The sequence below is a fragment of the Diceros bicornis genome, chromosome 28, assembly GCF_020826845.1.
Source record: "Diceros bicornis minor isolate mBicDic1 chromosome 28, mDicBic1.mat.cur, whole genome shotgun sequence".
Classification (NCBI taxonomy): Eukaryota; Metazoa; Chordata; class Mammalia; order Perissodactyla; family Rhinocerotidae; genus Diceros; species Diceros bicornis.
Window position 1 is genome coordinate 13,868,811 of NC_080767.1, and position 14,153 is coordinate 13,882,963.

The 14,153-nt window shown below is 37.8% G+C and overlaps 1 protein-coding gene and 1 pseudogene across 1 annotated transcript; one reads left to right on the forward strand and one right to left on the reverse strand.

Annotated features, from left to right (window-relative positions):
* Positions 1–1,391: 1,391 nt before the first annotated feature.
* Positions 1,392–2,329, forward strand: LOC131393667 (olfactory receptor 13D1-like). The gene is given in 2 exon segments (XM_058524720.1): positions 1,392–1,728; positions 1,731–2,329. Coding segments are annotated over 2 exon segments (936 nt in total).
* Positions 2,330–10,611: 8,282 nt separating this feature from the next.
* LOC131393786 (olfactory receptor 13F1-like) lies at positions 10,612–13,768 on the reverse strand (annotated as a pseudogene).
* Between the last annotated feature and the right edge of the window lie 385 nt (positions 13,769–14,153).

Genomic DNA, 14,153 nt, shown 5'->3' on the forward strand with positions numbered 1-14,153 from the left:
AATCAACTGTGTTTTCCTCTATAAATACTTTTAAAGCTACATAGAATACCTTGAGATTGAAGAGGTGTTTTCAAAATTATGTTCTTTGACCTATTTACTATAAAGAAGATCATCTATTAATATTTACTCTTTAAATTTTTTCAAATTAAAATCATTTCCTCTGGCTCTTTGGTGCATGACTCAGATGCTTGAACTTCCTCAAATTCCTTTTTTAAAAAATTAATCCTAATTGCAAATACAGCAATTAGAATAGGAATAACTTTCATATGAACAGAAATAAAAGGCATGTTCTTGTTTGCAATTTGGTTGCTTATCTAAAATCTAAAGAACACAAAACTGATTGCAACACATTTAGACAGAAGTCTCACCTCTAAGTCTCACCAGAATGTTCAGTTTTACATTGTCTACTATTCAATCACAATCTGACACACCATTGAAGCACCAGTGGTGTTGGGGAGAGAGAGTCTAAAAGGCCTTGCTACTCATGTGTGTTCTGTAGACAAACAACATCAACTGCATCCGGGAACATGGTAATACATGCAGATTTTATAATCCACTTCAGACCCACTGATTCAGAATCTTTTACAAAGATTCCCAGTGTGATTATCTGTATACTAAAATGTGAAAGCACTCCAGATGAGTGGGTGGTTTTCTTCCTCAGCTTCACATTAGAATCACCTGAAGTACATTATTTTAAAAAGTTGCCTAATTCCCACTCTTTAGACAACATGCGTAATTTTGGGAGAGCAATAACAGCATAGTTAAAAAGAAGAGATTTCAAGTCAGAAAAAGCACATTTGAATAGCAGCTTGCTCACAAAATGTGTTTGTGTGTATATTTTGCATCTATGAAATTCATTTTCCCAAGAGAATTATAGAGATTATAAAGTCAATAATATGTGTGAACATATTTGTACATGATAAAACCTTAAACCAATGGTATTGTTAATGATTGGCATAGTACAAAATCAAATAAATAGATTTTTTAAAACAGATTAAGCATGCTCTCTCTAAAATAATAATATTTAAAGTGGGGTCTGTGGGTCACCTGAATTGGAAATAACAGATGCTTGTTAAAAATACAAATAGTTCTTCCCTGCCTTGGAATTTGTGCATCACAATCTCAGGAAATGGAATACAGAAGCCTGTACCTTCATAAGCTACCAGTGTAATTACTACTTGTCTTCAATCCCCTGCCTCAGGAGCTACAAGAGGAATTCAAAAAGCTAAACTCACAGCTGTGACCACCACTCCAGATAGTGCTGACATACGTGTTGTCCCTCCTACTCCAGTGATCTCTTTCTTCATATGATAATACTGTACAGACTCCTTAAATTCACATGCAGTTTTCTCTTCTGAATTATTCCAGGTAATGGAAATTTTCCAAAGTAAATGGAAAGGACCAATTGGACAGACTTTGAGTTCATTCTGCAGGGACTTGCTGAGTACCCAAGAGCTGAAAAACTCCTGTTTGTGATGTGTTTGGTGATGTACCTGGTGATCCTCCTGGGGAACAGCACCTTGATCATCCTAACTCTCCTGGATTCCCGCCTCCACACACCCATGTACTTCTTTCTTGGTAATCTTTCCTTCCTACACATTTGTTACACATCCTCCTTTATCCCCACAATGCTGATACACTTCCTATCCAAGAAAAAAACCATCTCTTTCCCTAGATGTGTTGTTCAGATGTCTGTCTCCTTCACGATGGGCTCCACAGAGTGCATGCTTCAGCAATGATGGCATATGACCGTTACATGGCCATCCGCAAGCCTCTGAGCTACCCCATCATCATGAGCAAGGCACTTTGTGTTCAGATGGCAGCTCTCTCCTGGGGATTGGGTTTTCTCAACTCATTGACACAAACTATTCTCACAATACGGTTGCCCTTCTGTGGAAAAAATGTCATTAATCATTTTGTTTGTGAAATATTGGCCTTTGTCAAGCTGGCTTGCACAGATATTTCCTTGAATGAAATTACTGTAATGTTGGGGAATGTAATATATTTGTTTACCCCATTACTGTTGATTTGTATCTCCTACGTTTTCATCCTTTCTACTGTATTAAGAATCAATTCAGTGGAAGGAAGAAAAAAGGCCTTTTCCACCTGCTCAGCCCACATGACAGTGGTGACTGTGTTTTATGGGACAATCCTCTTCATGTACATGAAGCCAAAGTCCAAAGACTCTACTTTTGACAAACAGATCGCCCTGTTCTACGGAGTAGTCACACCCATGCTCAATCCTATCATCTATAGCCTGAGGAATACAGAGGTGCATGGAGCTATGAGAAAATTGATGACTAGACACTGGTTCCGGAGGAAAGGATGAGAAACTTCATCTTTGAGTTCATGCACAAAATAAGCTCATATATTGGAGACAAAGGGTTTTAATACAAAGAGAACAAAAGAAATAAAAGCTATATGTAGAATCACAGAATTTAAGAGTTGGAATGAAATTTCAAGATGATAATCTAACATTATCTTTTTATGAAAATGACTGCTATAGAAATGTAAGGACAGCTCATCTAAGAAGTGAGAGTAAACTTTCAGAAGCAAGAAAATTTGAAATTAAGCTTTTCCAAGAAAATCCAGTGCATATGTCTGCTTAACGAGTAGAACATTCATTTTTCAGTCCCCTTTTTGAGACAACTGAGTTCATGCTTTTCTGTTTGTTTGTTTATTATTGATTTTTTTACATTTTTTACCCAGGTACTTGATCTTCCCCCAACCTAATTTTTCAGGTAAATATTTTCCATTTTTCTTTCCCTTTCTATGCTTCCCCCACCCCTTTTGCACATGTTGTGCTCCATTCACTATGTAGTTATCCAATTACATCATGTTCTTTCACACCTAAGGACAATAGCATATACCACTTCCTCCCCGTCATCACATTTCTCCTTCTATGGTGACATCCTAGCAAACTCATTGAAGACAATTCAAGTATTATATTTTATGCACTTCATTCCAGACTTACGCAGAGTTAGTTATTCTTTCTTCTATGCTGTCCTGAGCATTATCTCCATTGTAGCAATTTACCTTTGATACTATAATCATTTGTTAGCTTCTGAAATCTCCCAATGGCAGAACTCACTGTGTTCGGCATGAAGTAATGTTAAGTTAATTAAAAATAGTAGGCAGTAATTATCTGTTGAATTAATTAATTATTTAAAATTTTAAAAGAATAGTAAAATATAGTCCAGGTACTTTATATAATAAAGGGAGATAAGAGAACTTGAATTTATGTATTATTTCATACAACTAAATGACAAATTCAAAATCTGTTGCAAAATATCAGCTAATTTTAAATGTATGGAAAAAAAGGGCAGATTAAAGATTGAATAAAATATACTGAAGAGGTCATTTGAGCTGGGTAAGGCAAAAATCATATCACTATATTTTATTCTCTAATAAGCAATTACTGAGAAAAATATGCTAATTGTATAAATACTTCTTAAAGAACACTGACAATTTCACTCTTTCAGAAGCAATAGTCTCATTTTAAGTATTTACCTTTAAAAAAATCCCCTTGAAATTGCTAGTGAGTAATTATATATCGCTGCATTGTTTTGCATAATATCATATATATATTTGCATGATATATAGTTGAGCTGGCCTGATACATCATCATAGCCTGAGCTGGATGAGGAGAGCATCTATGCTCAAGGGCCACCCAGCAAAGGTTTTAGTAACTCAATAGTGTTCAGGAGGGCACCCTTGCTTGTTCTCACCAGTGTGGTGCTTTGGAGCCTGACTGGAGTAGTGAAACTTCAACGTGGAAGGGAGTCCCAGTTCATGTTGTCAGAAGACAAGCAGAATGAAGAGGACGTCCACACAGGGAATGGTTCAGCTCAGGTTGTCAGAGCCCGAGCAGGATGAAAGGGGCATACACACAAGAGACGGGTGTGGATGCCAGCACCTGGTTGAAGATCACGTGCAAAGGAAGGCACCTGGAACAACATATTAGAACACAAGCAGAGTAAGGAAAATGATGGGTTGCCAGGAGAAGGGGTGGGGCAGGTGGCCAGGCATGAATTGTCAGAGCCTGATAGGTGAGGAAGAGGTCCACAGGGGAATGATTCAGATCATGGATGTCTAAGCCTGAGAGGGGTGTAGAGGGAATCTCTGAAGAAAGACCTGAATGGAGTGAGAAGGGCACACCTGAGGAGGGGAAGATTGTCAAGTGTGTCAGCACCAGATCAGGCTGAAGCAGGCATCCTTGAAGTGGGACGGCCTTGAGTGAAGTGTCAGATCTCAAGTAATTTAGAAAGGGTGTTAGCATGCGGACAGTGGGGTGGCAGAGGGTAATGTGAAGCAAAAGAAATAGGAGATCATTTATATACAGGGGCTAAAACAAGTATCTAGTAAACATCTTAGATATAATGAGAGCCAGGTTTCTCACTGTCAGAGAAGGAGTTATAAATATGGAAATGGGGAAAACTAGAATAAAACCTGAGGTGTTGGATTACAGTGGGAGATAGTGTGAACTCATTTTTTCAATATATATAGATATATAGAGTGATGTAGATATCTTTATTACACATAGAAAATAAATATAGAGTGATGATGGCTAGATGTAAGTTTATGTATAGAAATTAATATGGATGTAAATGTTTGTAAATGTGTGTGTGTATACAAGTCTATACATACATACTTATAAATTCATACATTTGTTCTCCAGATATGCCCACCGAGAAGGCCTGGGAGCAAAGATATGCTCATAGTAATTGTACATATAGTACTAAACCTTAATTTCTGAATGCAGTTTTCCACTGAAAGAAACCACAGCTGATTCCAGAAATGGTGAAGGGAAAAGTCTCGATTTTGAAGGGCATGTACCTTGGGTATAGAATTCTACACTGACAGATTTTTCTTTCAGTGCTTTAATGAAATAACTCCATTGTCTCTGGCTTGCACTGCCCAAGTGGAAGTCCCGCCATTCTTAGAGAAGAACAAAGATCTCTTTCAGGAACATAATATATATATTTTTTCTCATTTTAAGCAACCTGATTATGATTTGTCTTGGTGTGGTTTTCTTCCTGTTTGTTATTCTTTTGGTTATTGAGTTTCTTGCATCTGTATGTTTATTGTTTTCAACAAATTTAGAAAATTGCCATCCACTTTTCTTTATTTAAATATTGTTATGTCAACTCTTTCTCCTTTTTGGGCTCCAATTACATGTATATCACACCACTTAAAGTTGTCTCACAGCAATTAAATGTCTGTTCACTTTTTTTTTTTCTCTCTGTGTTTCATTTTGAAGAGTTACAATTGCTCTGATTCCAGGGTCACCAATCTTTTCATCGGCAGTGCCCAATTATTTTAATGCCATCCAAAGTGTATTGAGTATATTCATTTAGATGTATTCTTCATTTCTAGATCTTAGATTTTGCCTTTTAAAATATCTTCTATATCTCAAATGACATGCGTGAATTTTTCTCTACCTTCTTGATTATATGGAATATAATTAGAATAAATTTTAATGCCTTGCCTAGGAATTCTATCAGTGTCATTTCTGTCTGTTTTTTAAAATCCGCATTCTTTTGTTCAGCTTTCTTGAAGTATGATTAACAAATAAAATTTGTATCTATTTTAGGTTGTATAACATGACTTTTTTAAGGTGTACAATGTGCTAATTTTATTCCCAGCCTTGTGTGAGCTCTAAAAATCATTCTGTCTATTCCTGGGTGTTTCTTTCCCAGGCCCCAATTAGATTCCTCACACACCTGTCAGGACGCACTTAAAGACTCGAGGGGCATTCCCTTAGATCTCCAGAGCTCTTTTCTCTGTAGCTTCCTCCTCTCTGATATTTTGTCCATGAAAACTGGCTGCCTTGTTCTCCCTGGCCTCTCAACTCCATCCTCTAAACTCAGAAAGACTCCGCATGTGTTTCCTCTCCCTATCTTATTACCTGGAAACTCACTCAAGGAAGTAAGCGGGGAAAATAATAGGGCTCATTTCATTCGTTTCTCATCTCTCAGGGACCATTGTCCTATGTTGCTTGATGTCCAATACCTTAAAATTAGTTTTTCATGTATTTATTCTGTTTTATTTTTATTGTTTCAAGTAGAAAGGCAGATCTGATCCTTGTAACTCCATCTTGGTCACAGACAGAAATCGAAATCCTCCCTATCTGTTTTCTGGAAAAGGAATTTTTTTTACTATATTATAGTTGGGTGGCTATGGAGTAAAGCTGGAAGAGAGAGAGAGAGAAAGAGACACAGAGAGAGAGAGAGACCTTGGGGTAACTTATGTTTATATCCCTAAGTACTGCCAGGGTGATAGGCCTAGCCTTGTAATACACTAATTGTATATTTGAAATAACAGTTAAATTCAAACTAACTGAAGCTAGAGTCTAGGCAGGAAAAAATGAACAAAAACTGATTGTATCCAAGTGATAAGCTCATCAGTCTAGCTGATTGACAGGTTGTCTTTTGGATTAGCAAACAAGAACTTTAAAACAATTATTATAAAATGTTTAAATAACTATTATAAATATATTAAATAAACTATTACTATTTCATAGAAGAGGAAATTAGACTAGGATGTTTAAGAAATTGCCTAAGATCACTCAGCTTGTATAGAAAAACCAAGTTAGGGGAGCCAGCCCTGTGGCATAGTGGTTAAGTCGTGCGCTCCGGTTCAGCAGCCCAGGGTTTGCTGGTTCAGATCCCGGGCATGGACATACACACCACTCATCAAGCCATGATGTGGCAGCATCCCATATACAAAATAGAGGAAGATTGGCACAGATGTTACCTCAGTGAAAATCTTCCTCAAGCAAAAAGAGGAAGATTGGCTACAGATGTTTACTCGGGTCCAATCTTCCTCACCAAAAAAAAAAAAAAGAGAGAGAGAGAGAGAAAAGGAAAACCAAATTAGAATTCTTTACTCCAGATCCCAAGTGTACTCCTCTTTCCCCTATCCCACAGCTTGGACTAATTACAAGAAAACATAGCCAACCATTTTATAGACATTTGTCCTAAACTTCTCCCTAGACAACATCATCTACACCTAGGGCTCAATTTCCATCTCTGTGCAAAGGACTTCCCAATGTATAGCTTTAGTCCTGATTTCTCTCCTGGACTTCACTAATCTGTCTTCACCTGGAAGTCTGACCATCAACGAATAGTCACCAGTCAACCAACTTACATCCTTATCTTTGTGAAGTCATCATCCTTAAGCTTCTCCTCTCTTCCAATCAATGGATGCGTCAGAGTTCTTTACTTATACCAAAGGAATCATCTTTGATGACTGTCTGTCCATATTTGTAAGATCCTAAATACCAATCCTACAACCCTATAATTACCATATGCATCCTATCTTCTTCATCCCATTGCTCTGAGTCTTCATTGCCTCTATGGCACTGTTGCAATGGACGTCTAAGTCATCTCTCCCATTCTCAATCAATCCTGCATTCTGTCACAAGACCAGTCTTTCTAACCTAAGAGCTTGACCTGATCACGTCAAAGGAGTGTGAGAAAATCTTCACTGACTGTCCATTTTCTACAGAATAAAGCTCAGTAGTACAAGATCCTTGGCAGTAGCTTGGCACCCTCAAACCATTTCACCTTCATCTTTGGAATGAATGCTAATCAATAGTCCTGAAAGGATCTCTTCCTTCTCTTGCTTTTGATAACAAAAATGAGTAGCAATTGGTTGCTGGGTTTGAATTTATTTTCTCATTTGATGGGAACAACAACAACATAATGTAGACCTTTCTGTATCCATCATCTAAAGGAAGTAAGCAAAGCACAGAGAGGTCAAATTCAGCTTTTCAAGGTCACACAGCTAAGAAAGGGAAGAGTGGGAATTCAATCCTGAGTTCTTTGGTTGTAAAGCCTGTGATTTTCCACAGTATCACATCGCCACTCCTGTTGCAGAAATTACTAAATTGACCAGTATTGACATTGTAAATTTACTTTTCAAATTTCCACAAATTTTTCTTTTTCAACAGGAGTATACAGACGATTAGGTAGAATAATATGCTTTGCGATGTCAATTAAGAATCAGGCTGTTGTATATTTTATTTTATTGTGATGATGAGTGTTCAGTGGGAAGGATAATACAGAGGATTTTTTGAATTAATATTCATTACCATCTGAACATTGCTCCTCACTTTCTTCACAAGCCTTTTTATTTGTCATGATATGTCTCTATTGCTTCTTCAATATAGAGGCATTCTATGTGTTGGCTTTAAAAGGCATTGATTAATTCCTATATGGACTATACCATTAACCTTGACTTCCAATATCTCCTTTTCATTGTATTTAAAAAGTAATAAGTAATGCTAACCCCATCCTGTTACTAAATTTATTAAAATAACCAGTTATAGAGTATAAAAGTAGACTAGTCATAGGCCATAAAACAATGAGAGATCCATGTATGTGGATCTCTAGTGTATGTGCTACTGAAGTTGACTCAAATCGGGCAGAGCAAACCAAAATACTAATGCCTATGATCCTATCAAAAGCCTTAAGAGGTCATCACAAAGTGAAAGCACCATCACAAGCTTTTAGATATTTGTTAAAGTCAGTTGCAGAAAAGTACTCACGTGGAGATAACAAACCCAAGGTCAGATAACAGAAAATTTTAAAAGGAATACAAACTTCACTTAGGAAGTCTCTGTATAGAAATAGATGCTTGCGGGGCCGGCGGCATGGCGTAGTGGTTAAGTGCGAGCGCTCCGCTGCTGGCGGCAAGGGTTCAGATCCCTCGTGCGCACCAATGCACAGCTTGTCCAGCCATGCTGTGGCGGCGTCCCATATAAAGTAGAGGAAGATGGGCATGGATGTTAGCTCAGGGCCAGTCTTCCTCAGCAAAAAAGAGGAGGATTGGCATGGATGTTAGCTCAGGGCTGATCTTCCTCACAAAAATAAAAAAATAGATGCTTGCGAGTCTTGGATAATTTCTACCTCCCCATCCATAGATCAGATTCACCCTGCCCTTATGCAGGCTTGAACGTGAAATCTCTGAATGAGGGTAGAATGAGTGAATGTGACTGGTTGGAATTAATAGTGGCCTTAAGTCTAATTACTGTGTTAGCTGTTACTTATGTATACTCCCCTTCTTCTTTCTATCACCTCCATTTTCTCACCCTTTTATTACTCTCCTAATGGCTATGGATCATTGCCTTCAATGACTATCACTGGCTAGTGATTAGTCAATCCATTAACCCCAGCCTAACTACTGTCTTGATGAGGTTGTCACCCTCTGGACAGACTAGATAAATCTTTGGTATGATTTTCTCGCCAACTAAAGTTAGTCCCAGAACATCTTCTGTCTCTTTCTTCTACACCAGTGGGAAACTCTCTACCTGGGTCCAAGCCATCACAACAATTCTATTGATTCGCTGACAACTCCATGATAAAGAGCAAACAAGTTTTGCACACTGACCTCACATTTAGTCATCTGGTCCAGAGCAGATATACAAATATTATGAAAGCTGCTGAGTGTACATTTTTTACTTCTTTGTATATTGTGGTTTACATAATATGATATGTTTCAATATTTTATACCAATTTAGTGCGTTTGGTTGTTACAAATTCTCTAATACAGATACCACGTCTTTTCTTTCTAAGTACTAATGGTTTATTTATACCCTTGAACTTAAGGAAACAGGTGTCAAGGAAAAGCACCATAGAAAAGGGTACTAGTAGTTTCACTGAAACATTGTGTAGCTTCTTTTAATTAAAAAATAATGCCAGCATCCTAAGACCAACAACATACCACTAAATTCTGATTTTTTTTCCCAGACTGACACTCTTCCACATCATTTCTATTCAGGATAGATTTGTGTAAAGCTTTTACATTTGAACATAGACATTCACATCACACACAAATATCTGCATGCACAAATATGTCCAAATATGTATAACAGAGCCACACATTTACAGAATATGTGACTATTTCCATTAAATTCAACTATACTGAAAAAGAGGTTGTATTAGTTTGCTAAAGCTACCATAACAAAATAACACAGGTTGGGTGGTTTAAACAACAGAAATTTATTTACTCACAGTTCTGGAGGCTAGAAGTCTAAGATTAAGGTGTTGGCAGGTTTGATTTCTTCTAGGGCCTTTCCTTGACTTGCAAACAGCCACCTTCTTACTATGTCCTTTCCTCTGTGTGGGAGCATCCCTCATGTATCTATGTGTGTCCAAATTTCCTCTTCTTCTAACGACACAACTCAGAATGTATGAGGGCCCAAACTAACAACCTCATATTAACTTAATCACCTCTTTAAAGGCCATATTTCCATATACAGACACATTTTGACACAATGTGTCTAGGGACACAATTCAGCCTAAAACAGAGGTTAATTATGAATTAGCTAAAACATCTACTAGAGTTATTACATTTGTGTATTACATGTATACAATTTTAAATACTCAACAGTACACTAACTTCATGTTTAAAGTTATACTGACACTCTACACCTCAAAACAAAGCTTAAAAATTTGTCATCATGAGACCTATATGTATAAGATTTCAGATATGTTTATGTAAGATATATCTATATCACCTTAGATTTTCGATGGTTAGTCAAGGAAGAGACTTCGGAAATCACACATCGCATTTAAAATGAGTGTCTTCCCCCATTATCCCAATGTTCTAGTGTATGCTCACCACTAAACATCCCTTAGATAAATGTTTATTGATGTATTCGCTACTAGGGATTAAAAGACCACAAAGAAGTTTCCTAATCAGCAATTTCTTCACTGCCACTATCACCTCTTTGTTGCATAAACTATAAATGACAGGATTCAACATGGGGGTTAATCCAGCGTATACAAAAGCCATAAATTTATCTATTTCCTGTGAATCTACAGCCAAGGGCTTCAGGTACATAGAGAGAGCTGTCCCACAGAACAAAACCACCACAGTCAGGAGAGCTGCACACATTGAAAAGGCTTTGCTTCCACCATCTATTGAGCTGATTCTTAGGATGTTGGAGAGGATGAACGCAGGAGAGATACAAATGAGGAGCATCAGCATAGGAAGAGGAAGTACGCTGATCACCAGCATGATTAACTGAACCTTGGAAGTGTCTACACAAACTAGTTTCAAGATAGCCAAAATTTCACAAGTGAAGTGATTGATGATGCTATTTCCACAGACACACTGATGCAGCACAGACATGGTTTCCACCAGGGCAGTGAGGCAGCCTGTCACCCAGGAGCCAGCTACAATCTGCACACAAACCCTCTTGTTCATGATGATGGAGTATCTCAGGGGGTTGCAGATGGCCACATACGGGTCATATGCCATCATGGACAGAAGCACACACTCAGTGGAGCCCATGGCAAGAGAGAAGTACATCTGAGTGGCACACCCTGAGAATGAGATGGTGTTTCTCCCTGAAACAAAGTTTGCCAGCATTGGAGTGAGTGTGGAAGAAGTGTACCAGAGTCGAGAAAGGAGAGGTTGGTGAGGAAGAAGTACATGGGCGTGTGTAGGCGGGAATCCAGGATGGTGATGGAGATCAGAATCATAGTACCCAGCAAGGTGATCAGGTACATCAGCAGGCACAGCACAGACACAGTGATTTCAACTTTGGGGTAGTGAGTAAATCCCAGAAAAATAAACTTTGAAGTGACTGTCAAGATTGCCGTGACTATTTTATTCCTTCTTGTTCATCTGTAGTAGTGAATGAAATTATACACTGGAAATATTTAAAACTTTAAACTCTACCAACTTTCAAGAGTTTTTGTTAGGGATTCTTTAAAAGGATAATTATCCTGGCAATACCATATTAATTATTCAATTGTGCATCCAACATTTATTGAATACACTATAAGTGACTGAAGATCTGGAACTGAATTACATAAAGCAGCTCCCAGGCAACTCACAATAAGATATAAGACCCAGTCAAGTAAACAAGCAATTATAATAACACAGTATAAGTATGCTCCAGGGTACTAGGCAAACACAGTAAGAATTCTAATTCTGTGTTGTGTCACTGCTTAGTGAGACATTTTAAGACTTGGCTCAATTAAAAAATGCATTGGACGTAGCCAAGTTAAGGATCAGGGGAGGTTTGCTGGGCAAAGAAAAATTTTCTGTAAAAGTTGCAATGAGAAAGGATTTGGTTGCACTTCATGAAGCTGCAAATTATGTAAGATAACAGATGGATACACTGCACACTAAGGAATAGAAACAGAAGATGGACAAGAGTCCAGTCGCTACAACACTACCTGATTTCTGTCTCCAAGAAGGCATTTTTGTATATGGAAAAATCTTGAACTCATACTTTCTTAGAAAGAAAATCATTTTTAAAGCTAAGTATTTTATACTGCAAATCAAATTGCTTGCAGTATATCTCACAATTGATCACATATGGAGACATGTTTAAAAATCACTGTCCTATGAGATAGAATTCAAATGAAATCAATCAGATACACAAGCCTACCATTCTCATCATTGCTTACTTCTCCAACCTCATCTCCCAACATTTCACCTCCACACTCTGGTCTGAAACGACAAACAGCGTATGGTTCCTCATACTACAATCCTTCTATCTTTGTTTCCTTATCATTTAAAACAGGGTAAGTTCAGGAAACAAAGTTTGTTAGTCTTAGTCTGCTTCACACAAGAACTAAGCTACAAGCAATAATGGTTCCATTATAATTGGGTTTTGGTTCCTTGAGGAAATGCTACTGGGATGCATAGTAGGCTCAATGGTAAATCCAGCTGGCCTCAGTGAGAACTGTGTTTGAATAAGGACTTATTTTATATTTTTATGTCTTTAATCTACAACTTGTCTACCTGGAGTGCCCTTTCTTCCAAGCTCCAATCCTGTCTTTCTTGAATGTTTTATCCAATCATCAGAACTGTATGTCATAGCCTTAAGTACAGATTCATTCTTCGTACATACTTATGTTACTCAAGTATACCACACTGAACTACAGCCATATGTGCATCTGCCTATTAACATGGACTGTGTGCTTCTCACGAGCTTGTTCCCTACAATACTAGCAAAGAAATAACTTACTTTTATGATTTTTAATAAAATCAAGGGAGCAAGGCAACATTGCTGCCTTGAACATGGTAAGTTTTTGATACATGTTAAAAATAAGTACATTTTCACTATAATTCTCTGTGTCAACATAAAAGCCTAAAGACTTCTCGACCTGTCATTTACATCTGCAACCTTATCTGTGACATTAAAGAGTTTAGCTGATTATGAAACAAAAATGATGAGCTCTTAGCTTTAAATATTTGATGTAGAGCAAGAGGGGGAAAAGACAATGACAAATTGTACTCTGAGAAGAGGTACAAATGGCTCGCAAACAATCCTCCTCTCTAGGGAATTAGAGCACTGTCCTCAGAGTGTGAGATCTGCACTCTAAATCCAACCATGCTACTTACCTGTATGCAAAATTAGGCAAATCACTTGGCCTCTTTGAAACTTGGTTGTTTAGTCTATACAAGGAGGATGATAATTCCTATCTTGTGCACATCTCAGGGATCTAGATTCACTTGTTTTAAATTCTTCCTCCACCACCCCAATTCCATGGCTCTCTAATATTTCAGAGAATCACAAAGCATTTGTGATTTCATGGTCTCCCTGCTTTCCAGAACCATAATTGCCTTATGCTGCTCCAGTCGCCCACATTGACTCAGATAAGAAACTTCACACCTTCTTCATAATCTATTAAAATTTCAACTCCCAATCCATGGGGCAATGTGAAACACTTTACTGATTGTTTTCAGAAAGGTGAAAGTTAGACATTTCTGGTCCTCGAAGTCCATTTTGGTCAGAACACATGACCACTCCCACTGAGGGTTTCTCTAGCGGTCTTTCCCACCCCGCACCAGTTTTCTTGCTCTAGCGCTGGCTCCTCTCTTGCTCTCCCATTTTTCTTCCCTCTTCACCACACTCTTGCCCTTCCTTTCAGAAAAAAAAACAATGGAGTCCTCTCCTTTTCTCATGCAGACTGAGTCCTCATCATTCCCGTACCCTTGTCTTACATCTTACATCTTATTATCCCAAGTCATTTTATGTAGATACGTACACTTTTTCTAAAATAATTTCTGATTCCACTGTTAAGGTAATTAAATGTTTTCCAGAACATTCCACTCCTTCATTCCTATAATATCAGAGCCAGTACAAATTCAGAGAACTTCTGATCCAACCTTCTCATTTTAATGTT